This window comes from Strix uralensis, chromosome 26, assembly GCF_047716275.1.
Source record: "Strix uralensis isolate ZFMK-TIS-50842 chromosome 26, bStrUra1, whole genome shotgun sequence".
Lineage (NCBI taxonomy): Eukaryota > Metazoa > Chordata > Aves > Strigiformes > Strigidae > Strix > Strix uralensis.
Window position 1 is genome coordinate 6,315,670 of NC_133997.1, and position 27,583 is coordinate 6,343,252.

Below are 27,583 nucleotides of genomic sequence, written 5' to 3' on the forward strand. Positions count from 1 at the left end.
CTCCTGTGAACTCATTCTCCAGGTACTGGCAGGATCTCAGCACATCGGTTTGCTAAAGTTGCTGCTCCCAGTGATTTTAATGGTACCAGACACATTCCTTGCTTGACTCGTTTGCCCTTTTTATCCAGAGTTTAATGTCGCCCTTTCAGGGCACTTTTTTGCATAAATATGTTCTTGTTTACATAGTTGTGGTCTTGCAAGTGATAATGGGCAGAGATGTTCACTTGAAACATATTTTACAGAATAAACAGTAGCAGCCAAAGGTGTGAGGATGAGATTCTCAGCGCTTCGTTAGCACAGATGTGCTGGGAAAAGGGCACGAAAAGCCTTGGAAGCAAGCATATAAAATGGGATTCTTGGAAAGAAATGTAAGCTGCCACCTACCTAACAGGGTTAACAACAGGAAAGGTGTTCTAGGGAATGCCGCAGCCTTGCAGCCTTCATTCAAAGTGGTACTGTTGTCACAGGCAACAGATAAGTACCAGATCTCATCTGGAATATATCTACCACGACCATTGCGAGTGTCAACATACCTGCAGTAGCGTAACCTGCTGTTCCGACGGTGACTAGGACTCATCTGAGGGCAGCCACTTCCAAAGCCTTTCCCTGCTGAAAGTCTTTGGGTTTTTTTCAGCTGCTATAGCATCACGTTTACGTTTTGCTGGAGACTCTTTCTCAATCTCCCTTCCTCCCTCCACCCAACAGTCATATGAATTAATTGCACATAAAGCTCTCAATGACCATCAAGGAAAGAACAAGATCCGATAGCTTAGAACTGTTCTTTCTGGGGACTTTTGTGCCTGGGGAGGACTGATCTCTATATGAAGGGGAATCTGTTATTCTAGAACTTCTTGCTGCTTGTTTCTTAGGTAGTGAACTGAGCACTGACTGTCTCGCTTTTGAAGCGGAATACACTGTGTGGCAGCCTCGTGGCAGGACTTCAGCTCTTACACGCTGGGTGTCTGCAGTGTAGTACTAGGAGCAGGGCTATGTTACTGGAGGTGAGAATACAGCTGAGGTTGTACCTCGTGCTTATCTGTGAGATTTCCCCAAAAGTAACCAGATTGAAATGGCTTTTTGGAAAAATGAGGGTAACACTGTTGTAATCAGGGCTGTCTCAGTAAAAATACTCCCAAAATGAATCAAGTCTCTGGTGTGCCATGCTTGCGTGTGGGAATGCTGCTTTCTTTTGTGTTAACAGTGTCCTCCCATGAAGTATTTTGTCTGCACAGGATGAGGCAGAGGGGTAGGTGTATTCTGGTTGTGCTGTGCTCTGACCTCTGACACTGGCACCACGTGGCTGTGGAAATTCAGACTCTCGTGAGGGCCCTTGTACTTTGCATGCCGCTGTACTTAAAATGTTTGTGACTGGAATGCAAGTGGTGCTCAGTAACCTGCAGCCAATTACTTCAGTTTCTGCTGTGCCCCAAAAATCAGGTCTTCACGTACCCCAAATTAACAAGCCCTTCTTTTTTTGCAGCTGTTTCATCATCCTCAAAATGCGTTAGCTCAGAGGGCTTGCAACCATTAATTCTCACCAAGCACTGTGTAAATATTAAGTAATAAAAGTATATTAATTTATATAGCACTTTAAATGCTATATAAATTCAACCTCAAATGAAAGCCCCTATCCAGAGATTTATAAAGAGCTTGTACATTTTGGCCTGGGAAGAAAGAAAAATGCCTCCTATTTTAAGAAAAGGGAAAAGCTTAACTCAGAATGTCCTGTTAATTACTCATGTATTCACATTGCACAATAAAATATTTACATTAAAATGTATCCGTTTTCAAAAAGAACTTGTTAACTCCATTTTCCAACTGAATTTGGCCAAGTTGAAAAGAAAATTATATATGCCAGAGGACTGCAGTAAAAGAGATTTAGGGGTTTTCAAATACTATAAAAAAAGAGACTATAATAAGTGACTAGTGGACCAGTCAGCTGTTTTAATTAAAACTGGGCTGCTTATTGATCTATCGTACAGATTTACCCCCATCTGCAACATTTCAGCAATATTCCCTTCAACCACTTCAGAAAATAGTGCTTGTAAGAGACACTAAAGAATATGAAAGTTGGGAACGGAAATGTTTTATAACTGCGACATTTCGTACAAAGATTTTTTTTTCATTCTTTTTATAAGTAACATGGTGAAATTAAAATAGCGTCAATGCAAATTTGGCGCAATTGATTTTAAAGCCAGAAATGTGTCTTTAAATAGTGGCACCAGCTGTGGCAGAACATCAGCACTGAAAGAAAACGGTGCCATGCTCCGGTTGTTCAAAGAAACCAGAGGCATGGCTGTTTCACACCAACCGGGGCACAAACTGGAGAAGGTGGTGATGATGATGATGATGATGATGATGTGTGCCTGGTTTAATTAAAGTTTTTGGGGAGCTTTGCTGTGCTTAAAGAGATTGACAGTGTGCGTGATGTCTTCTCTCACAAGTGGTGCCCGATGAGCACCTGCCCTCAGTGTCAGTGTCAGGATGAAGCAACCTATGATTATTATTCAATAGTTGTATTTTAAGAAAAAAAAAAAGAAAAAAAGCACAACTGTGTTGTTTTTTATTGCGGAAGGGCTTGGAGCTTGCTGGTAGCACCATCAGTGGTGGGTTTTAAGAGATTGGGAGATTCCCACTCCCAGTTTTAAGAGATTTCCACTTTTCAGAGTGGGAAACCTCATTGTTTTCTTTTTAGATGAGAAAGCCGTCTCATTTTCCTTTTATTACCACAGGAAACGCCCCCCTCAGCACTGTGTCAGGGAGAAGCAAGGCGCTCGGAGGGCTTTTAGTCTGCAGACCCCCATACAGCCCATGGCCATACCGCCCCATGGCCTTTTAGGCTCCTCGACGCAAGCAATTTCACGTGGGCGGTTAATTTCTCTAGCAGCCTAAAAATAAAAAGGGGGTGAAAAAATCCCCCCGGGGTGTTTCCCCTCCAGGCCTCCCCATAGCCTCAGCCCTCAGCTTTGGCCGCCATTTTCCGGCGGGGCGGGGAATGTCGAAGGGGGGGGGGCGGGGGGGAAGCTCCCAGGGGGCGGGCCAGCCTGCCCCGAGCCTCCTCCTATTGGCTGGTAGCGGGGAAGGGGCGTGGCTCTCCGGACGTCCTCTCCTCACCCGGGGGCGGGGGCGGCCTTCCCGGGCGGCGCGGCGATTGGCCGCCAGGCGGGGGCCGCGTGACGTCACTCCCCCGCGTCTCCGCCATAGGGCCGGGCGGCAGGGCGGGGCGGGGCCTGGCGAGGCGGTTCCCGACGCGCCGTCGCTGGGGGCGCTGAGGCCGCAGTAGCGCTTGGGCGGCGGCGGACGACGGTGGCGATGGGCTCCGCGCTGCGCTTCCCCCTCCTGCTCCTGCTGGGGCTCGCCGGCCCCGCGGCCACGCTCGCCGGCTACATCGAGGTGCGGCGGCGCCGGGATTGGTGGGGGGGGGTGACGGCCGCGTTTCGGCCGTTGGGGGCTCCACGCCGCTGCGGGCTCCACGCCGCTGCCCTTCCCCTCAGGCGGCGGGGGCAGCGGGTGCGGCGCCGCTGCGAGCGGGCTCCCCCCGGGGGGGTACCCGGTGGCGGGGCCGGGCATTGTCTGGCGGCGGCTGAAGGTGGAGGAGAGGCTGTGGGGAGAGCGGGCTCAGGCGCAGCCGTGGGGGGACTTTCTCGCCATCTTATCGGGGTGTTTCCCCCCACCCCGGGCGGCGAGTTAGCGCTGGGGGGGAGCTGCGTTATCGCTTGGGGTCAGCCCGCGGCTGGGCTGCGGTTGTGAAGGCGGAAGAGAAGTGGCGTGTTCAAGGTGTCCCTGCTGGCGTGGAAGCACCTGGAGGTTGACCAGCTTCTGCCAGACCTTCTAGGGGTAGGCGGTGATGGGTTCGTGTTTTCTCCTTGTCTTCAGGCCAGCGCTCCAGCCAGGTACCGCAGGCCTCTTCTCTGGCCAAGGATCGCATGGTTTAACGGCCTCGTTTCACTGGGATGCTTGGGGGGGGTTTGGGTTTTTTTTTTTCGAGAAGTGACCTCTGCATTCTTGGCACGGTAGCAAGAGCTGTGAGCTTCAGATTGGTCTAGAAGCTTAGGAGAGTATTAGAGGGCAATTTCGTTGAGAAAAGCTTCGGTTAAACGAATCCATTTGGTTGCTATCTGCTTGATAGACCTTGAATAAATCTTTGAACTGTTACCTTATCTTTCGGAGGGGCTGCTTCGGCCAGCTGTAAAGGGTGTTCATTTAATATAGAAATGGCTTAGGTGCCACAACTCATATCTATATACACACACATACATATAATGTGTATACATATGAATATATATTATGTTTGTATATATATGAAAGTCGAACTTTATCCCTAAAACCAAAAACTTTGTGCAATCTAGCGATCTAAACGGCAAGATAGATAGGAAAAAGATCTTGTCAATCTAAAAGCTTCACACTATAACCTATCTATTAGAGTGAAACAGCAAAACAAGGAGCAAAAGTACATTCTGAGCTTCAAACATGGCACATAAATAGAGTTTAATAATCTACGCCTGAGCGTCGTTTGGAAATGCAAAACAGCTACATCTGTCTTGTATAGATTTTGGGTTATTTAAGGATGGATAAAGAACAGGCTTGTGGCTAGTTGTGAATGGCTTGATTTGACAGTTTACAGTAAGACTTAACAAGCTTGGTTAAGCAGAACATCTACCTCGGTGCGGTGCAAAAATCTGAAGCCCTAAGCTGGCAGTAATTACTAACTGGCAATAAGCACGGTTCCGCAACATTTTTAATGTGCGTTGTGCAAAATTTGTCTAGTCAATGACTTTTGCTTATTCAGCTGCTATTGAGGAATAGTATTCCACCTACTTTGTACCAATTCCCTCTGTTAAATTTCTGTAAATCCATGAAATGTGGCGATAATTGTTTTTGGAAAAACTTGTGTGGGGGGGGTTATATTGGAGAAAGGATAACTTAAGGCTGGGTAGGGCTGCTCTGAGGGAGTCTGGCTAATGCCCAGATCAGGTTACTTGGCCTTGCCTTGGTGGTGGGGGCCTGTCCTGGCTGCTCCGCGGTGGCCGGGTTAAATCTGATCTCTTGCACCTGTTTGGAAACTCCTCCAGCTGTAGGTCACTTCCTCTGTCATATCCGAGACAAATTCAGCTGCTATGCACATCCCTTCTGGAAGCTGCTGCTTCTTATGGACATGTGTTACAAAATGCCAAGTTGGAAAACAAATCTAGCTGTCATTTTATTCCGAAGCCTCATGTCCATCTGAAGACACGGATCCCGGGGTTCGGTGGTCACGGGAGCGACAAAGGGATTGGCACAGCAGGGAGAGCAGCAGCGTCACACCGCAGCCCCTCGGAGGGGCTGGCAACCCCAGAGAATGGGGGTGTTGACCCCTTTGGAAAGGATTAAAATGAAACTGAGCCTGCCTTGTTCATTTTCTGAGGATCGCAGTGCCTGTAATAGGCTTGGTTTTACGGGCTCTGGGGTCACTCCCAACCTGCAGCAGCCTTGTCTCCGCCGACACGCATCGGTACGAGTGTGGGGTTATGTTCGTGCACCAGCCCGTCCTCGGTGCCTCCTCAATCTGTTCAGCCATTCCTGCAGCAGAATTTGCGTCCGCTGAAGGCACGACAGCCGCCTTAATCTGCTGACACAAGATGTCAACTGTGACATTTTCATTCTTATTTTTGCTGCATCCTCTCCCATTGTCTTGTCTGGGGGGGGACTGCAGCTCTCGAGTGGCCGTTGCTGCCACAGATTTTCTCAGGAATGAGAATCTCAATGCAGAGCTTAGGGAGTGAAATGGTTACTGTTCTTGGGTTTTATACTGTGATCCTTACTGGATGCTGTCAGGTAACGTGATGAAAAATATGCGAGAGATTGATTTTTTTTTTTTTTCAATAATAAAGGGGATGTTTGGAAGTGTACTGGAGTTCAGGAAAATGCATAGCAATGTCTGCAGTTATTAGTTCAGTTGGATTGGCATGGTCCCATTAGGTGGATTTTCTTTGGCTTGATTATCTTAACTACCAGTCCCTGTCCTTAGAACACCCAGTAATCTTCTTATCGACTACAAATTGTTTTTCTTTTTTCCTGCACAGAGGAAGGGGAGTGCCAGTTTATTTTTTTTTTTTTAAATTATCGGTATGTGAACCTTTGAATAGGGCGTTCCCAAGGGCTTGTCGTTGGTGACAGTCAGTCTCCCTTTCAGATCATCCTCTGTTGAGGGCAGATAACCTTTGGCAATCTCTCTTCCAAATGAATTTGAATAGAAGAGCTTAGAGAAATCATTGATACCCAGCAATTAATGTTTTTCTTTCCATAGTAGTAGTGTCCTAGGATTGTGTCTGAATTCAGTGACTGCTGTGTTTTGTGAAGTCCCTGAGAACTTCAGCTAGGATGCTGATGCCAACTGGAAAAAGAAAATAAATCTATTCTAATTTGATCTGTATTCCAATGATAAACTACTTCTGCTGTGCCCTCAAGGCCTTTAAAGATGCAAAGTTTCTTTTTTATCACTTGACCTTTTTATGTAATCGAATCTGAAGTGATGCAGACCCGATAGTGCTTTTTTTAGTTGCGTTTGATTTTAATGGTCTTTTTCCAAAGCTATATTGAATGCTTACGTCTGTTACCTGCCTGTTTTAAATTACCAGGATTTGGGGTGAGAAAAAAATCAAGGGTTTTACAGCAGCACTGTGCCTTTCACGTTATTATTTTTGTCTTGTGTGCTTAAATTCTCACTGACAAAAATACCAGTCTTGTGCCATTTCTGCAGACCTTAGGGACTTCTAATTGCCTGCTGCATTGAACAAAGAACTCCACCTAGGGGAAATTTCCACTTCTGTGTTGTAGTCCTGAGTAGAAACAGCTCAGTAAAATTCCAGTCTTGAGCGTGCGGCCTTCAGTTCGCTTTCAGTTCCTAAAACTTTGCTTCCCAGTAAGTGTTAGGAAATATACTTTCATATGAAAGGGATTATACGTAATGCCTCTTCTAAGCCTCAATAAAAGCTTCTCTGAAGCAGAGATACGTGTAAGGAAATAAAGCAAATCAGATGGACATCTGGTGTTGCAGAGAGGCTCTGGAATTTTTGCGGCGTTGTAGGATGCCACACGAAGGTAAGCTCTGCTCTTTGGAGAAGGCCTTCAGCTCTCCTTGTTTCACATGTGAAATATTTATGATTCTCTTTTAAATGTTACTTAGGCATTAATATCTCTACCAGGGATTAAATGATTTTTTTATTACTATGTTTGTCGCGTCACCGGAGAGTTACTCAAAACCGATTCTGCAGGTGGCTTTAGGTGGATGTGAGCTTTATTATAATTACATACTGCTACTCCTTCAGCACCTTATAGTGTGAGAAAGGATTAATGCAGCGTCTGTGTTCCATATACCAGTTAGTTTTCTCCCTGGATGTTGCTTGTAAAAATTCTGCTTTTTCTTTTTTCCTGTGTATGTGCCTTTTGGAGGCATATGGGCTCAATATTGTAAACATAAGTTATTTTGACTGTAGCATCTGCTTCTACAAATGTACTTAAACCATAACCTTGTTCTTCAGTTGAAAATGGAAGAAAAACACTATCCCAAACTATCTCTTGTTAGAACAACAAAGCCTTTACCTCTGTTTCTGCAGCTTGACATTTCAGACTCTTCTTGTTAACTACTTAAGTTTTCTAAATTGATGTAATCCTTCAGGTGCTTGCTCTCATGCTACTTCTGTGCAGTAAAACTTAGTGTCATTGATTTTTAGTTCATGCAGTCAGCACCTCTGAATCATGTTCTTAATTTTAAGATGATGCTTGCTTTTAATTGGAATGATTCAAATACTTGCAATGGCCCAGAAACCATTCTAGTAAGGCTTCTAACTTGGAGCTCTACTTGAACTTGCAGGATTGCCCCTTTTTTTTTTTTCTCCAAAAGTGTTGTCTACACCCATAATGGGCATGCTCTGCTTTCTGTGCTAGCAGTGAGTTTGTCAGGGGCAAATGGCTTCTCCTCTCACGGGTTTTACCTTTACTGTTTACCTTAAATGAAGTCCTTAGGGCACTTTGACTATATTACTTCTATACTTTCCATTCCGGTATTTTCATTCTCAGCTTTTTGCTGTAGGTGCCAGTAAGTCTCGGGTTTGTGGGGACACGGAGAAATAATGGGTTGACAACATTGTGCAAAGTCTCAAAGTAACTCTTCCATATGTACATATATATACTTATTTATTCTGTGCTTACTAGTGTGAATTGTAAAGCAGTAAGAAGGAAGATGTGAGCAGAGTAAATTGTCAGGTTTCTCTTTATCGTGGTTTGACCAAAACAACATATTTCTTTCTTTCCTCTGGCTCGGGAGGGCTGATGGCTCCTCCTTGGATACAGTAGGCTAAAAGGTAACTTTAGCATGTTACTACTGTTGTGAAAATAGGGCAGGTTGTACTTCAGGTTGCCTGCTATAGGGGAAGGAAATGAACAGAAATGTGCATTTGGTTGGGTTGGTTTTGGTTTCTTTTCTTTTTTTGAGAGTAATTTCTTAATTTTAGATCTGCACTACTTTTAATTTATGAATCCCTGCAACTGTAAGCAGGGATATACTCCGCATGTAGATCTTGCATGTGGATAACAATTTTTTTAACTTGTTCAGCACTAGATTTACTACCTTCACCCCCATCTGCCTCCTTGGTTGGCGTTAGATATGTATTTCTAACTGTGCTTTCTCTAAACTCTACTACCTCACACGAGAACATGGAAAATCCACATACGAAAGAAGATGCAAGTCAAATTTGTCTTCTAGTGTGGCTTTTAAATGGTTGATAAGTTCTAATGCTTGCTCCACAGTCTGATTGGGTTGATGTTTGAAATGCAAAATTTCATCTTTATGAGCATATATAAAAGTTTAAGTTCCAACTTGAGGTGAATGATCAAAATACTGATGTTCTGCAAGTGGTGCTAAACTAATCTTTATAGCAGCAAAAAATAGCCTGCTTGGCTTTATGTAATGAGGTGTCCACCTGATCAGAAATGCATGCGGCTGAGCTGCTTACCAGCACTTCATTTTGAAGTATTACAGTGGATTTTTTGTATATAGCCAGTGGGGAAAAGAACGCATTCGTTATTTTTGAGAGATCGATCTATATATGCATTAAACTTAGTTATAACGTTTTGTTGTCATATTTCGTGCTGTCAGCCATGATGACGTTATTGTACAGATTTATATGTTGCAGACCTTAGTTTTGGTTTCTATCTTTAGCAATGTGCTAGCTACTCTTAACTAGTGTGCAGAGTCAACTGTTGTTGCTCTGGGTGGCATTTGATGTTTTATTTCACTTTCCATTTTCATCAGTGACAGTGGAAAGTCAGGTCACGTGCTGATTCTCTGTGTTTCATAAGGGAGAGAACTGATGGATGAGGCATGGTCCAGAAAGTCTTCTGTTTTCTGCTGCAGGCAGACCTGGTTCCTGACCATGTACGTATGTATTTCTTCATCTGTTTTAGAGATCAAGACTTGATCTCTCCTGGACAGCCTGGCTCAGCAGTCTCTGAGGGCTGTTGCTGCTCTTGTTGGGCTGCCATGATGTTGATGTGCTGACTGCAATGAGATTTTTTTTTTTTCTCCCCTGCAGATTTTTTTCTTAAGATGACTGTGTTGGGCCTTGCAGTAACATCTTTTAGCAATAGTTTAGGGGAAGTCCTAGCTCTCAAGTCTGCTGATCGGTGTGTGGCTACAGAGTTTAATCTTTGCGGGTGCCTTTCTGGGGGATTCCTCTTCTGAACCTTTGAAAGTTTCACTATTTATTTCAACTACTGGGATTTCCTGCCCAGGTGAGCAGTAGGGCAGGTTGCTGTGGCTAGACAAGCCCTTCAGTTGATGAAGCGGGCTCTGGAGTTGCTATTCCATGCAGTGTGTAAGCTGCAGAGAAGTTTACAGAGGAGACAAAATCAATAATTGTTTGGCTCGGATGGCTTTTCTGTGTTTTGAGACTGAGAATCATTATGAAATAATGACTTTGAGTTCCAGATATGAAGGGCTTGAGAATTACCAGCCTAATTTAGATGCAACCTGAAAAAAAACCAAAAACAACCACAGAAAGTGGGAGCTGACTCTTCTTTCCAGGTTGTCTCAATAAAGTGTGTCTTAGCTCCGGGGTAAGGCACTGAGTCATCGGTAGTGATATGGTTCACCTCGACTATTGTCAATGTGACTAATACGTGGTATCATGCAGAGGTGTGGCGTGGATGCTAACTATGCTTCAGCACTCGGATTCCAGGCTTTGGCTCAGTGACAGGGATGCATTTAAGTAATTCCATACAATAAGCTTCTCTCTAACAAAATTACAACAGTCAAAAGTGTATTTTGATTCAGGTCAAGGACAGAGAGAGAGACAGGCACACACAAGCACACACAGAGATGTCTGGGCCGTGGTTCTTCCTTACTGTAACAGTAGGTTGATACTTAGCGAAGTTTCCATTTAAGAATAGCTAATTATCATCTTCTTACTGATGACTTCATGTTTAAATAGAAGTAGTGTTTAACCTTGAAAGTTCCCTTAATAATTTAGCTCTCTTTTCCTCCAACAAACATTTTCTGCATGGGTTATATTTCCAAATGTCTGATATGTTCTGTTGCGTTGGTCAGTATTTTGGGTTTTTTAATTGCTGCATTAGAGAGAGTTTGATTATTCTGTTAACTCTCCACTATAACAGGAGCTTGCATTTTCTCACAGAGCTGCTGCGCTTGGGTTCTTTAATCTGCCACCTCAAAGAACTAAAATAGTCAGTGAGGAGGCCTCAAAAATCATCTTCTGATGATGTTGTTGCAAAGATGAAACAGAAGCTTGGTAATCTACTTGGTATTTTCCAGGAGTTGCCCTATGCTAACTTCAGTACTGAGATGCTTAATTCAAAAGCCAAACATTTGCATTTTTAATCTTTGGGCTTTTCTTTAAAGGCTCTTACAGTATTTTTAGCTCCAGCTCCTTGCCAAAAGCTTTGTCGCTTTCCTTTTGGATTTTGGGTTGATGAATCCCACTAGTTGTGATGTCATCGCGTCGCGTGAAGTGACAGCAACAAAAAGAAAAATCTTGCCGATACCATCTGTTACAAGAAACGTTATGCGCTCATGTTAGATTTCAAGCGGATTTAGATTGCATATTTACAACAGAAGCCAGTCTCTGCTTAGACGTACGGTAACCTCCAGTGTAAAGCTTTTAATCACCGAATTCTCTATATGGTTTTGGACTTGGCATGACACGTTGCCAGGCCCAAGTTAAGTAGTAGGGGTTTTTATCAATGTTTAATCTTTTCCCATTCATATTGGGACTAGCAACTTGCCAAAACCAGTCCTAGAATCTGTGTGAATTAGTGTAATTCACTAATACCAAGCACTGGTTGACTTTGTACGCTGGTAGTCTTACAATAATGGTGGCCTGAAATAGAGAGGGGCAGATCTGCTTTAATCTGCTGAGTATTCCTCTCAAAAGATTAAATGCGAAATGTTGATTCAAACCCGTGGTTTGCGTTCCCAGTGAGTATATCGGCATTTGAATGTGAGTCTTTCTCTGCATAATTTATCAAAGCTCTTGCTGAAGAAATGGAATTTGATGTCTGTTTCATTTTACACAGCAAGATCACATACACGTTTAGAAACCTTAAAGAATGAAGCAGTGTCAGGATCCAAGCTAAGCACATTATGCCGTGTAACAGTCTTGGTCAAAGATTAATTCTCAGGTGTAGGGTATGGCAGTGCTCACACACGTACGTAAATGTTGCTGCCTGTCAGGAAAAAGGGAAACTGAGAAATTGTGGAGGGTACACATCATCTTGGAAACCAGTTATTACTCTGGAATGCAGCAGGATGCTCACAGCTCCCATTTGGACTGTTGGAATAAAATTAAGTGCCTCTAAGTAGTTTGAGTTGCAGGGTTTCAAGTAACTGCTTCATTTCCACAGTCTTGAAGTAGAGCCTTGTAGCCTCAGCACTGGAAACATCAAGCAGTGGAGGGTGGTTGTTTTTTTTTTCTTGGTGGCCAGCCAAAAAAGTTGGGATTTTGTGTTTGCTACGTGTTGGTTTGTTAGAGCTCAGCCTTCGGACACGAATGTACGTGGTGCTGTGGAATTACCTGGGCAAGAGCCAGAGCACAGAAGAGGCCAAGTGACTTCTCAGCAGGGTCACAGAATGAATTTAGGGTGTTCCTGTGGGCGTGTGAAGCTTAGGCCTGGGACAGAGCATCATGTCACAGCAGAAGAGACTCACTGGAGGCTTTAAAAACAGGGAGGAAAAAAAAAATAAAGTGTTCCTGCCCCCATCACTCCTGATAAATGCTGTCTTGTTTAAATTGCATCAATACTTGCTCTGCAACAAAGCTAGTCAGTATGTGGATATTCTGTTTAGGGCAACAGCCGCTTTCTCGGAAGCAATTTACCAATAACAAAGGCAGGAGATGAATGGCCTGCCAGAGCGCAGGCTTGATGCAATGTAATATTTTGCGCTGCCTCTATCCCTGCGTTGTCCGCAGCTGGCTTTATGGTCTGAATCGCAGCTTGTCATTTGCTTAGGTCCCTCAACGTCTGGCTATGTGCTTGTGCTTTTGTTTTTATCGGTGCTTTTCGTTGTATGCGTGTACAAGATACATTGGAGTTTGTGAACAAGAACTTGTGCTAATCACAAGACCTGAAGTCTCTTACCTACGTTTGAATCAGTAATACTGCATCTTATACGTGGTGTTCTAGATAAATTAATCCTTCATTTTAAAAGTTTGCATCTTGCTTCAGAATGTCTTCGTTTCTCAGGTTAAGAGACAAAGAAATAAACATCAACCAGCTGATCACCTCAGAAGTGCTTTTGCCTTCTCTCCCTGTTCACCAGGTCCTTCTCTCAGCAATGGGGCTTCACGGAAGACTAACGAGAAGAGCTGGATTCCTAATGTAGCAGGGCTGTTAAGATGGCAGGAAAGCTTCTTTTAAATTTTCTTGAATGTAAAATCCGCAATATGGACAAAAGGCGTTTTGAAGTTGAGGCTGAAATTCCTAGGTTTGGATGGATTTGTTGCACTCAATTATATTGAGCAAGCTTTTGCAACTTGCTTCACATGGGAATTAGCGTGATGAGAAGAATACTTTTCTAAGTATAACCCTATGGGAGGTTTTCCACACGGCATCTATAGCATGTTAATTCCCTCTTTCATTGCAGGGCACTGACTAGAATGCATCATTGTAGTCCTTTTGTAATAGCTGCTGATGTATTTCAAGAGCATTACTGTTCTGAAATGGCCAGTGTCATACTTTTTAGTCGTGTGTATGCAAACAGCTAAACTGGTCGCTCCACAGGAGAATGTTATGAAGACAGCCACAAAACTTCAGGCTGAAAGCTTCGTTGGTACTGTAGAAGAGAAGTGAGGAGTGTTGTTTTCTAAGACTCTAAATGGCCTTTTGCTTCAGGCGAAAGCAAAGGTCACTTCATTTGCTTTTCTGTCCTTGGTTTCAATTTGGCTTTTCGTGTTTCCTGTCGCTATCTTCAAAGATTTTTGTGAAAAGTTAAATCGTTATTCCCCATTATGTAAGTGGCTGCTAGCTTTACTCATACTGTTCTGTTATTTTATTTAATAGTCTGTGATTATTAAATTTATTTTGATCACATAACTGAGGGCATAACAAACATTTAGCTGCAGCTGGCAGCAAAGTTAACTGTCTAAGATGGGCTTAATGTGCGCAGCTGTTTGTAGCTAAACCTTCAGCAGCGATTCCCCTGGTGTTGACTTACAGTTAACTCATTTATGGGTTTTTAAGAGGATGCTACTGACCTGCATGTAAGCTGCTCTTGTGCCATAGCAGGGGGCTGGTAGATTTTTACTGTTGATAGCAGCTAGCTTAAAATACTCGAGATCAAGTAAAGCAGAGATTCTTGTTCTGTAATATTTGTCTTGGAATGGCTTCCGTGCTTTGGAATATCTCTGAGCAGCATCCATCTAACAATGTGTATCTGCATCACATCTAGCATGACGTTCTGCGGTGATGAAGATGATTAAAATAGTCATTAAGCTGCAAAATACACCACATGTCATGTAAAGTACAAAATAAAGATCCAGACAGACTGAACATGCTGGAGTGGTACAATCTGTTGGAATGCGTCAGGATGTGAACATCTTTAACTCCTGCCAAATTTCAAATGCTCATATTGCAGAAAGATGAAACTGGGGCTGAATTTGCATATGGAAGCACTCGGCCTGTGGTTGTCTGCAGACACACTTTCTTCCTTTCATATTCTCTCCTCTGTATGAATGGATAGTTGGTCCCCTCTGCAGCACCTCGGCTCCTGAGCGAAACTTAAAATTGCGTGCTTAGTGGTATTTGTTAGGATACCTCCTGTAATGGTGAGAATTAACTTTGGGGAACAAATAGCAGCCCCGAAGCAGAGAACTGTTCTTATTATTCCTGCCTCTCTGGGCTAATATTCACATCCCTTTTATTGATAGGTATAACTATGAAAATATTCACAACCTCTAATGGAATTGTGCGACTGGATAGTAAGTCCATTTGTCTTTGCTGTCCAGGCTTTAGAATTGCCACACAGCCTTGACACACACAAATTCATTTTGTGCCGGTTACCTAACCTGTCTTCCTCCTCGAACTGGTATTACAATCAGATACAAAAATTCTCAGTGCAATTTTCTTGGAGTCTGCTAAATGTTCCAAGCCTTATAACACAAATTCATCTAGTACTGGTATCACTGCTGTCTAGGCTAATTGGGGATTGTGCAGGGAGAGGCAGCCTCAAAGATAATTAAGACATCATCTGTTAAGGAGCTCGTTTGGGCTCTCAATGATTTTTTTTTTTTTAGTTGTCCAAAATAAGGCTACGAGAATGAGATACGTTTCTAGCTGTCTCGTGCTATTGCATCATCAAGCTGTAATTTCAACATGTCTTTCTTGACTGCTGATCTGTTATGTTGTAAGACATCTGAATATATTCCACAGGGCTAATCCACAACAGTGACTTGCCAGATTCTGGTGAGATTAATATTTGCAGCTGAGATGCATACACAGCCATGTTTCTGAATTAAAAAAACACCTTAGTGGGCCGTGTCTGAAGTCAACTAGCGAAAAATAAAACCACCGCTCCCTGGGGTTTGAACTTTATGCAACATTTTCATCCTTTGACTTTGAGAAAGCTCTATTGAAACTACTCAGCCTATGGCTAGGAAAATGGTGAGTGGCCTATTGCATCAATACGCAAATCAATCTACCCTCCAATCACTGTCCTAGTGATGGGTTTTACATGTTAAGTCAGCGTTTCCATTGCTGTCCATATCTGCTTGGAGGGTCAAGAAAAGGAAAGCTTGTTTGTGATGGCTGACCATTTATGTCTTTCTCACTCAAGCATGTATCACGTTGGACAAGAGCATCTGAACAGGCAAACAACTTTTCTGAGAAAAACGTATAAATAGTCACCCTCTTCTCGTGTCTGAAAGACTTTTCCAAACAGGAAAATAAAGAATTGTTTGGAATCCTTGTGTTTGAAATAACACATCTTGAAGTTTTTCTTGACTGTTCCTCCAGCTAGAGAATACTGAGTCTTTAGGGTGGGAAGAAAAATAATTCTGCTGCTAAGGTGGACAGCCTGCACAAAGGGTTTAAAAAAAAAAAAAAAAAAAAAGAAAAAGAAAAATAGTAGTACCTTTCAGAGACCTTAAAGAGGAATTTCTGTTGAAGTGATGGAAGTTCTCAGTGTATGCTGCCTCTTTAAGGCATAACTAGATTGTCTAAATCTGTTCTGTCTGCTCTTTTTCAAAGAGCAATTTCCTTCAGTGTTGCAGAACAGGCAGGTTTTGCTTCCACATTTGTAATAAAGCTTTCAGCTCATGATGGTTTTGTGCTTGGAAACCCTTACTGAAGTGTCACATCTCTTAAAACTCATCAAAGAACTGACCATCAGGTGCATGCAGCTGCAGTGTATGGCTTCTTCCACCAATCTAATGTTTAGTTGAAGTAGAAAAGAAGAAAGCGCTGCTTTCTGTCCTCTACCTTGAAAATTTCTAGAAAATGCTTAAGGAACCTCAAGGAAATAGGGTATCAGCGTTCACAGAGTTCATTCTTCCCACTGAAACCCGGAAGAAATTGCTAACAAGTTGAAATCTCACTTTATCAAAGATAAAAATCCGTCCTCCCATTTTGTTTTATTTCCATGCAATGCTACACGATCTGATACAGCTCAATAGACCGAAGAGCTATAAAACGCAGCATATGAAAATCAGCTGTGTTTGTACAGTATCCAAAGCCAGTTAAATGTTATGCAATGATAGCCCTGAAATATTTGAGGTTCCAGGCTAGCTTCTGTTGAATTAGTTTTACTTTCTGGATCAGCAAAATCAGTACCTAGCCAGCTTTAGTCTGTTCTATAAATTACCACTTAATTTTCTAATAGCATTAAGCAGTTATTCTAAGTAGATATCTGTTGCTTCCCTTAAAGAAACTGTTTAATACATCCATTAGAGTTTCAGTATGCTAGCCGAGCTATGATATGATGCTGTGACTATTAAACCCCAGCTGATAAATTAATGCTTCAGAAATAAAATGCTACTAAATTAGTCAGGATTGCTTTTAAAGAGTAAAAAAATTGCGATCCATTAAGCCATTACTGAGGTCCTTTCTTCACTGGCTGTGACCCCTGCTGCTGACAAAACTTTAGGGGTACTTCAAAAGGCATTTTGTCATTTGACCTCTCTCTTGGGTCAGATTGCTAAATCTAGGTGTTTGAGCTCTAGGGGATAGATAGAAGTCCACCTCTTATTCTCTGCTTTGGAAGAAGGAAGTAAGCTGTGAGATTTGAGCCTAAATTCTGCTCTTGGTACCGGGATCCTTCTGAGGGACGCCTGGCTGTTGGGTGACAAGCTTAAAAATAAGCAAGTAAGGCTTTTGCCATCTGACTCTTGGAAGTAAACAGCGTAGCCCCAAGCCATCTTCCCGCACTTCAGCCTCTTTGCTTCTGAAGTAAGGTAGTGCTTGTCATTCCTTATCCTGCTCCTGCTTGCTTGTTTTCTTGCTCGCCCAACTCCAGATTGCCAGCGTTAGTGGAAGAAACTGGCAGCCTTTCATCAGTTTTTTATTGCTGTTTACTGGGATCAAAAATAACTGCAGTCAGGAAAACGAACGACCGTTTTTTTGGTGAGAATTTGAGATGGTTTTGCTAAGTTAATTCTCTTGCATCTACTTTTTAGCCATAAGTGGAGGAGCTTTTCCTAACGAGCAGCTAACTGAAAATAAATTTTCTTGGTGCGATACGTTGAAGTTTTCCATTTAAGAAATAAAATATCATTTACTATAGCTGCATAAACTTACAGTATCAGTATGGGAATCTTTTGACAGTGAATACAAAGATTATTTTTTTAAAGCACTGATTTTTGTGCCCCTAGATATTAAAGGTTCTTAAAAGATGGTGTTTTGTATGCAAGTAGTGATGCAAGGTGCTGCCTGAAAGATGCTCCATAACAAGCCACGAGCAATTCTCAGAATAAATAACAGGAGGAGGTGTGTGGGAAGGTGCGTGGGGAGATGGTTTTGGTTTAAAATCGCAATTTGCATTATTTCCTAAATAGATTTAATATGAGCCTAAGTTACCCGTTCTTGGTAATATCTGCTGCCTATTCATAGACCTGTAATTTATAGAATTAACCTGTGCTTTTTACAGAGCTTTAAAAGTTTTAAGCATAAACAGATCCTCAGTTTGGATGCTGAAAACAGCAAGGCAATTCCATGATTTTTTTGGTAACTTGTTAATTTTGGTCTGGATCAGCATCCACTTGGCAAAGCTCAGGGAGTGGCAGCAGAGATGAAAGCAGCCCTGTATTTTAGCTGTGGGTTTCCTATTTCCAAAAGACGGTCGTTAGTATGGTTTGGAAAGCCTGGACTTAAAAACCTCATGGTTTTCTCTTCCAGATTTGAAATTTCATCTGGACTGTTTGGAGGGCAGAATTACCTTTTTTGGGTTTTTTATCAGAAGATTGTGAATTTGGAGGTGGAAAGCGATCAGCATGACCTGCAGAGCTTCAGCAGGGTTAGAGCCTGTTGACTTATTCCTGTATGCTATAGGGAAGTGCACGTGTAGCCTAATTGCAGGACTTTAAGGTACCAAATGAGTATTTTATCATGTTCCGAAACAATTGCAGTCTGTGCACGTAAACAGCCAATCTGTAATATTGAACAGCACCTACAAAGGGAGGGAGACTTGATCTCGTGAATGGTTGAAACCAAAACCAAACTGCATTGCAAACTGCATTCCTGCTTGTTATCTTCCATTTATCTTGCATTTTTTTCCAGGTATTTTTCTGTGACGCTTCAAATTCTCCATGCTCTGTTAAAATCTGTCCTTCAGTTTCCTGCTTGCTTTTTGGGTCGTTGTGTGTTAGATAAAAACACAATCTGTGCAGCCTTTATCTCCAGTCATTTGAGTGGTTAGATGCATGGTTAGACTGAGTAACCACAGGTTCCTACCGCGGCCTCTCCATTGCAGGCTTTTTTATGCAGCTCCCAGTGAGCATCACAAGCTCTCTAAAACAAATATTTATGCTTTTTAGGGGGAGGTTTTTCCAGTTTATTTTGTTTTGTTCCCCCCCCAGAACGCGCAATCACTTTGAATCAATAGTAGAGGTTTGAGTTTTGCCTGTCTGATATTAATAGATTATTCTCTTGGTCTCCTTTCTGCCAGTTGTGTCCATGAGCAGAGCTAGCGGACAAGTTGTGCATGTATGTGAGTTGTGATGAGTTTTAGTCCAGAAGTTATTTTTGCTTCGAACAAATTGTTTTGAAGTGATGAAAGATTTTTGTAAATATACTTTCCTGTGTATTATGGAATCTCTGTATCCTGGTAACCACAGGGATTATATTCACTAACTCGTGTGTAGCTAAAGTTCCTTAAGATGGAAGGGACTTGTTATCAAACCATGTGGAGAAGTTCCTTACAAAATAACGTATGTCTGTGCTCCTCCATATGTGTGCTGTTAGTGAAGCCTTTATGCTATGAGCAGTGATAGTTCGTATTAACAGCTCAGTAATGAAAGTTAGATCTGAAAGGAGAGTCAAATGTTTTTCCTACGCGGAGTGAAACGCTATTAATCATAGCTGCTCTTCCTGCGTTGTGTTTTGGATCTCCCTCCCAGTTGTCCAGGAAGGCAGAACTGCCCCGTGGCCATTTTATTCAGTCGATTTGTTAGTGTACTTGAAAACATTAACTTGCACTAAATTTTGTACGTGCTGGCTAGCTAACAAGACATCTTGAGTCTCTGTGGTTCACATGCCCAAATAATTCATGTGGGAAAGCAGTAATTAGTCTTGCTGTGCAAGACAATGATGACACAGATTGGAACGATGAGGGGCTGAGGATTAAACTGGGCTGAGCCCAGTGACGGGTGACCTTAGGCAAGTCACTTGACTTTGCGCCTTAGTTTAGTCCCGTAATAAATAGGTCTACCCTCCATGTGCTGTAATATGACTTAGAATCGCTCTGTAGAAAAAGGTACTTTAAATAGCAGCGTTGCTGTGTTTTGCTGGAAAGGGGAAGGAAGCGACCATAAGTGCAGCCGTCTGATACTTCGCATGAAAAGTGTTCCCAAGGTCCTTGTGACAAGTGGAAGGCAGCCTGGCTGATTAAGCATATTTGGACCTACCTGTGCGCTGTGTAAGGATTATTAATGGCATACTAGTGCTGTCTACCTCTTCTCTTGCCCTTATATTTTTAGGGTGGCTTTTGTGGTAAACTGTTCCAGACCCAGCCAAGTTTTGGAAGCTTGAGGCCTATTAATTAATCTTTTTTTAAAGGACACTGTTCTGGGTACAGTAACATTTGTTCAGGGAATGTTCCAACTGAGTTGTTCTGAACTTTGTCTCTCTGGGGGTAGAGAAGAGGATGCCAAAGGCAACCATGTTACACAACTAACTTCAGGAAGCCAAGACCACGCTGAATTGTGGCTTTACTGAATCTGATCGCTGCTCCCTGAGAGCAACAGTGCCCCAGTACTGCCCGCAGTGTTGCATTCCCTATCTGAAGGTGGCAGTTCCCCAGTGCAAATGTCTGACAGACAGATTATCTGCCCAGTGACTCATGTAGGCTTGGTTTATGGAGCATGATAAACTAGAGGAGGAGGGGGAAATAATCTGCTACCTCATTAGTACAAATTCCAAGGGCAAAAAGGCCGCCCATGAGTCACAGGTACCTGGAAATCTCCCTTTTTCTCTGTAGAAAGGCAGAAGAAAATGCAAAAGCAGTAAGGAGTGCTTCAGGCTTCAGCAGTGTTTTGGTCTTTGTAATGCTACAGTTGCTGTTGGCACATATGAAAGTACATAGATTATCGTCACTGAACTTCTGAGCGTTGGAGGCTGCATGTTAGCCGTAAACAGCGGCAATCTAAATATAAACTGCACCCAAGCTAGCACTGCAGCTCCTGCATGGGTTTCCAGTTTTTTGCTGGTGCAGAATCCTCTACCACAAAAGTCAATAAAGGACAAGCAGATGAGAACTCCACCCCTTCCAGCAAGTTAAAGTAAGCCAAAGACTGCTTTACTGAGATTTCTGCCATTTAAATTCAAAAGCAAACACAGGCTGGTATTATCAGCTCACACCAGATCTGCCTGCAGACAATAATTCTTCCTGTCTTGGACCCCTGCCCATGTGCATTATTGTAATTATCAGCAATTTAAAAAAAAATAAAGCAATAAAGCTAGGATGAGCTGCTAGTCTGTAGATTTACTGCCTGCTGTGTCAGGCATTCATTAGCCTTCCTGGGTTCAAGCCACCTATCTGCTGAATAAAAGCAGGAAGAGAAGCGAAGGAAAACAAAGCGTGAAACACAATTTGAAGCACGAATTGAAAGCTCTGCTTATGTTTACAAGTTACAAACCCAAGAACAGGAGAATTTTAAGTATTCTGTTCAGAAGTTCTTCTGCATAAAGCCTCTCTGCCAACTTCCCTCACTTTTTAATTGAAGTGTTGGTTTCCTGAACACTAGTTTGCCATAAACCATTAATTCACAGGTGAGATTCACGGCAGTGAGCATTAGGTTTAAGGGCTGTGTGGCCCGTCGAGACCCGGGAAGGCTCAGCTCTACAACGCCAACCCAGTTGTTCTCCTTCCAAAAGCTTCAGTTTAACGCTTCACATCAGATGGCAGCGGTAGAGTTTGTGACTGCAACACCTCTCCTTGATTTTTGGTGTTATTTTGCCAAGGACTGGCCTCGTTTATGGAAGGAGAAATGCCCGTGAACATCAGCTCTGCAGACAGCAGTAATGCGGGATGTGCAGCTGGGCTTGGAAGCAGTCAAGTCCCTGCACAAATGTGCGTATCAATTTTTCAGCCAAGGAAAGGGTGAAAAGTTAGAATCCTCATGCATTTAAAAGCAGCAGCCATCAAGGGTTATGCTCACAGGAAAGCTGATAAGGTAACAAGGCCCATTTTTGTATGAAAGGAACTGTTAGAATTCTTCAGTGGTCTTGAAAAAGTTCAATTTATATTCTCCATGTCTGTGGATATTACACTGACATAGAGTTGCAGTGCTGACACCCCTGTGTTGTGCTAGAGATAGAATAAGACATGTATTTTTTTTAAAAAAAATAGAGAAGCTTCTTTCTTTTTTTTTCTTTTTTTCCTTTAATTAAGTAAAAGTGGGAAGCATAATTTATCTGGATAGGGACTGTGCTGAACAGCATGTTCTGAAGTCCCTCAGGTTGCAGTTCATGCGCACTCTGATTTAATAAGCATTATTACTTTCGAGGGGCTTTGCTTAATTAAAAACAAACAGCGCAAGTAATCTTTCAAAGTACTGCCTGGCATTTTTTGTCGGTGTAGCAGCAAATAGTTGTGGAATACTTGTAACTCTTCTGAGCAGGAAATCTGATCCGACCTGCAGACAATCCTGCAAAAGGCTGTGCATTTTCTTTTGAGGCAGCGAATGCCCTCAGCAGCTATTAATCTGTGTTTACTGGCCTTTTTCAGCAGTTTATAAATTCTAGAGGCTGGAGTTTCAGTTTTAAAGCAACTTAATCTTCCGTGGTTTTATCTGGCCGGGGCTGCCCATGTATTGCTGCAGAGGAAGCCTGATGGAAAGCACAGGCAGTAGGAGTTTTCTCAGCAGGCTCTCGATGCTTCTCAAGCCTTGCAGCATTTCTGCCCTGCAACCAGGGCCAGCATCTCTTGCCGTGCTTGTGCACCTTGAGGTCCCTTCCAGCCTGTTATTTTATGATTCTGTGATATTCTGGGTTACCTGATCAGATAGGCAAGGTTACGGTAATGTTTGACCTCGCTGTAAATTCAGCCTGTAGTTAAATTTGACGTTTTGCCGGATACCTTTCTGCAATAAAGAAAAGCTCTCAAGAACTCATTTCTGTGAAATATAATGAACGACAGCTCGTGACAAAAGAGAAGCTCTGATCACCCTTCTGAAGTCCCCAGCAGCATGCCAGAAGGCTTTCCTGAATAGCATTCGATAGGGGAGCTGAAAAAACAGCATGCTCAATAAGCTCTGTGGTGATGAGGTTTAACAGATCCTAGAAATCCAAGGCAAGGAAAATGGGTATATTTTTCATGTTCATGCCTTTTTGAACCTGAACTGCAATGTAATGCATGCGTTTCAGGGGTAGATGTGAAATGTTCCTTATTTTACGTACGTTGATAGGAATTCCTGTACATTGTTGTTCCCAGCATTGAAGTAGAGGCACAGCAGCGAGCAGAAACAGTTTAAATTCACAAAAAATCCGCCGTAAAGAACATTGTCGTGCTGTGCTGTGCCCACCATCCCACTAACCTTGCACCCCTCCTTTGAGAAAGGAGGAGAAAGCACTTACTGGAAGAAAAGGCATGACCCTTTTTAGAGCATAGAGCCCAGGCCTCTGGATGGGTGAAGCTCACCCATCAAACCTGTTGTCACAAGTTAAAGAGGCTAGTAGTAAATAAAAGACAGGATACTCGGGCAGAGACACTTCCATCAGAGAAGAAGAAGATTTAGAGGTCTGAATTCCAGTGTTTGGGGACCGTAAATCAGGCACTGCATGACAGGGTGAGGAATTTAACTGACATTAACTGGCCAGAGATTTATGTGTTTATGAAATCAAATACTTCTTTGGTCTTGGAAAGCAAACTGGATTACAGAATTATACCAAAAGGCAGAGTGGAATTTATCATGAAACATCTTGTTAAATGCAAGTGCTGGTGAGGGAAGTAATGGTTTATGTAACAATCTTCTCCCAAATAACATTCATCTTGCTCTCATGTTACGGATATATATTAACAGGATAATAGCTGCTAAAATGATGTTCACCGAGGATTTACACAACTGGATGAACTCTCTGCCATTACGTGTATGTCGCCCCTCCCGAGCTGTCAGTCTGCTTATTTAAGAGATTGAATAGTTGCTCCCCAGCACTAGAAGAGGCGGCTGCTTCCATTTATGGCTGGGAAATTCCCGAAGAAAAATGCGCTGTCAGTTTGTTCATCCCTCTGCAATGTGGAACGGGTAAAATCTCTGAAGAACTGAGGAGCTTAACTAAGGACTTTATCCCAAGCTTTGTGCTGGTTCACATGTTCCCCAACCCTCCTTTTGCAGAGCGATACTTGAATGTAGACTAGCTAACCTCAGCCTGAGTGATCTGTTTTTCTTTTTGGTATGCTGATAGTAGTTGTGGGGAGCAACAGAAAATGTCCAAAAAAACTCTTGGAGGTGACTTTCTTTGCTAAAGTTGTGGCCGCCACCAGCACAGATGAATTTTGCTGTGCTGTATTCTCTCATTATGGGTAGAATGATATAAAAACGGTAAAAAACTGATGTGTTTGGTGGTTGGAGTGGATTGTCAGTGGTGAAAAATTGAAGCCCATTATTCAAAAATCTTATCTTTCAGGTCATGGGGTTAAAGATTCAACTTGTGTATATCAAAGTTCATTAACTTACTCAACAGTGCAATTCAAGAAAAGATTTCTTCCATTTGATTAAAAGTGATGAAATCAAGCAAGTAATTAGTCTCTTTGTTCCGCTGTGAATTGGGGCTTAGCATGTTCTGGTAGCTACAGCAACAGCACTCGACTGATATGCAAACTATTTGAGCAATCCACGGAGGAGGAATGATACCTTTGCCACAGTGCCGAGGTGTCACGCTGGAGAGAGGCAAAAATAAACAGGAGCTCGCATCAGTATGTAACTAGGGGGTGGTCATGATTTCAGGAGGTTGGTATGTGTTTGAACAGGAGTTTTGCTCATGCAAGAGCCATTATGAATGGATTACTGATGGATCTTTCTGCCTCTGGGATGGAGCCTGCAGCTCTCCTGCTTATGCAGTTACCTTATCTTGCTGCATATGTGTTAAGTTTGCTTTGAAGAAACCAGATTCCCAGCATAGGCAGTGCTAATGATCTCCACACCGTTCATAGCACGCACATTGTATTCTCTTTTGATGCGCTGTATTCTTCTTACAAGGGTTAATGCTTTATGCATCCTTGATCTTGCGTTTCTTTTTGTTCTTTTCAGAGTTCGGCTTGAATCCTGGATGTAGTTGTAGCGTTGTCGTAAAACAAAATTGTGTTGTGGATTGTTTTGTGAACATGTCAAGTCTTGTGCTCTCTGGAAAGTGCTTGTTGGTACCAAGGTGGTGGTTGTTTGTAGAGAGATGAAAGGGCCCTCTTAAAAAGTTTGTGTGTGTTTATAGAGTTATGAAGGATCATTCTACATTTGCCTTTTTATTCAGAAACGATACGGCCGGGAGGAAGGCAGTGCAAGAGCCTAGGTTTTGCAGTCTGGTATTAGTTGGCACTTGGTAGAAAGAAGCACATGTTTATTAAATGATTTGATTTCTGAAGGAACAAAGTTACTGCACCCTGTTATTCAGCCTCAGTGTATTCATCACAAGTCCTCTGACACCTGAAGTACATCTTTTCGTTAGGACGGAGAGTACAACAAATGTACTGTCAAGTTTAGTGTAGGTACATGTGAACTTGGAAGCATTTTGTTACTGGGACACGGATGCTGGTATCTGTTCTATTTATATAGTTCAGTATTTCATGATTTTGTGATCTGTGCTAAAACACGCTCTCATGAGCATCTGTTGGGTGAAGGGGGTTAGAGTAAATAGAAGCCACTTGTATAAGACTTTCTCTCAATTAATGTGCAGTTGAATAGTTCTTAAAATTCAAGGTGTAATTTTTCTGAAGTTAAGGTGTGAATTTATGCATTTGTGTCTCAGGTTGACCTTATCCCTCAAGCACTAGCCATGTGTTTGGCACTAAACAGTCCTTGATGCTGAGTGCTGAAATGTCTTACCTCCAGGCAGTGTATTTTGTGTGTAAATGGGGAGGGGGAGAAATGAGCTAATTATAATGGAGTTAAATTTTTCCTAATATCCAGCAAGTAGGAGCTGCACACAGGGGTTGTCCAGTTGAATTCTTCTCTTTGCTCCGTTATTTGCTTTAAGCATACACATATTGATAGAAGTTGATGGGGATCTGCAGGCAGTAGGGAGTGAACAGTGCCCACAGTAATGTATGCATTTTTGAGTGCGTGAAAAGCTAAATGTGAAGGCCGGACTGGTGGCCGAGGGTAGCGCTGCCTGCCAGGAAAAAAGAAATTTAGTGGCAGTGCTGCCCTGAAGCCTCTGTGTATTGCTGTTTCTAATGTGCCTTGTCTGAAGAAGTTGAAATGGATTTCATTCCCCTCAACACCTTAAAGAGCTTTTGATTTAGGAGTTTATCTCTCTCTCTTTTTTTTTTTTTTTTTTCCCTCATGCCTTTTTTCTTTTACAAGAGCTAGTAGTTATGTAGGGAGAGGATGTTCAGCTCCCAGCATCCACTCAGTCTTTTCAGGAAAAAAATACTAAGTCTGCAATTTAATTTAATCCCCTTTTTCTTCTTTTGGTCAGCCGGCAAGATTTCAGAAAGGGAACCTGACCTTGTTTTCATTGATCAGTCTGCAGTTTGACCCAAATGTGGGTCTGGGTTGTCGGGTTTTTGTCTGCTGGTGCAGGGTGGGAAGTGCACAGAATACGCATCAGGAACCAGGCCCTTACAAACACGAGTGCGCTGAAGGGGAGACGACAGGCTTTCAGGAGCTGGTTACAACAGCTATGCTTTTCTGATCCAGCAGAAGTCATCTTTACTTGTATGTTTGGGCAAGAAGCTTAGGGATTTCTATCCCAAATATTTGAAGATTTTGGGAGAAACACATGGCTTCAAAGTTTGAGCAGGATTCTTGCAGGGGGAAGCAGTTATTTTCTTAGTAGCAACAATACCTGCTTTGTTTGTAACCTCACAGAGGTATTGCTGCCAGAAGTTATTAGAACTAATTAATTATCTTCAAATACCGGTTTAAGTTTTTCAGACATCTGTTTTAGCCTTTGTGGACACAGCCTTGAAGTGTGAATTACTCTTGGTTTTGGTAAGCTGTTGTTGCAATAATAAAAACAGTTTGGAAAAACAGACACCTTGCTGGTGAAAACTTGCTGTGGGCTCACCAGCTTTAAGAAATATCGTTATGAAATAGACTCTACTGATATCCTGGATTAAGTAGGAGCTCTCTGAGAAGATGCCAGAGGATTTCTGGCTCTCTGAGTTGTTCTGCTTTCAATCAGATAATGCAATCAACGTATTTTGTTTTTGTTTGTCTTCACAGGCGCTCGCAGCCAATGCTGGGACAGGGTTTGCAGTGGCAGAACCTCAAATTGCCATGTTCTGTGGGAAGCTAAATATGCATGTGAATATCCAGACTGGGAAATGGGAACCTGACACTTCGGGGACCAAGAGCTGCTTTGGAAGAAAGGAAGAGATTCTGCAGTACTGCCAAGAGGTGAGTTTTTCTCTGTGATCCTGAATCTTCGCTGTTGCGAAGGAATTGGATTCCAATTTAGCTGGTCAGTAGCAAATTAACCCTGCGGGAGACTAACTTGCTTTTGACTAACTCAGTTCCCTGAACTGTCTTGCTGAGTTACTGCCCAGGAAGAGCAGGGAGCACACTGCAGTGGGATTTAGGAGCTACCTCTGATTTAGATCAGTTTATGCTGCCACAGAAGGTCCTCGGTGTGTATATCAGAGAGGTATTCCTGTCAGTGTTTGCAGGGGTTTCACCAAATGTTCTGCCTCTGGGCTGGTTAACCAGCATCTGCTCCATGTTGTGCAAACTGGAACCTGTCACCTATTGTCATTAGAATGTGGCTGTGTTGTTCTTGGTGACATGTTCCAGTCAGCCAGAATATTAGAAAAATATTTTCATCAAAATGTTGACAGTTTTAGATTCTTTGTGCTTCGTTGTAAAAGATGTAATCTTTCAGTGTGCTCCAGATATACTGCAGTGTGTTGGCCTTGATAAGTGTGTTTAATTGCTTCTCTGAGATGACAGGCACATAAAATACTGCAGAGAATGTTTGGGGGTTTTTTTTAAATGGGAAAGTGATAGAATGCACCGTGTCTGGACTGAAAAACTTTAAAAACTGTTTTACGAAGCTGATATAACTGGGGCTACATTTGCTTTCATGTAGTAGAAGCCTAAATATAAGTCAGCGTCTGAACTTGAGCAGGACGTAGGGATCATATTAATACATCATAAATGTCGCAGGCATCAGGAAACCTGAGGAGGTAGGTGCATATTAGCTCGACACGTGACGAGAGAGTCTGAAG

At 42.6% G+C, this 27,583-nt stretch overlaps 1 protein-coding gene across 5 annotated transcripts in view; it reads left to right on the forward strand.

Annotated features, from left to right (window-relative positions):
- Positions 1-3,251: 3,251 nt before the first annotated feature.
- APLP2 (amyloid beta precursor like protein 2) overlaps positions 3,252-27,583 on the forward strand; it is a 47,797-nt gene continuing 23,465 nt past the window's right edge. For all 5 annotated transcript variants that reach the window (XM_074851211.1, XM_074851212.1, XM_074851213.1 and 2 more), the window contains exons 1-2: positions 3,252-3,393; positions 26,583-26,756. In XM_074851211.1, the coding sequence (XP_074707312.1) occupies positions 3,313-3,393; positions 26,583-26,756 (255 nt within the window). In that variant the 5' untranslated portion in view covers positions 3,252-3,312. The remainder of the gene's footprint in view (positions 3,394-26,582; positions 26,757-27,583) is intronic.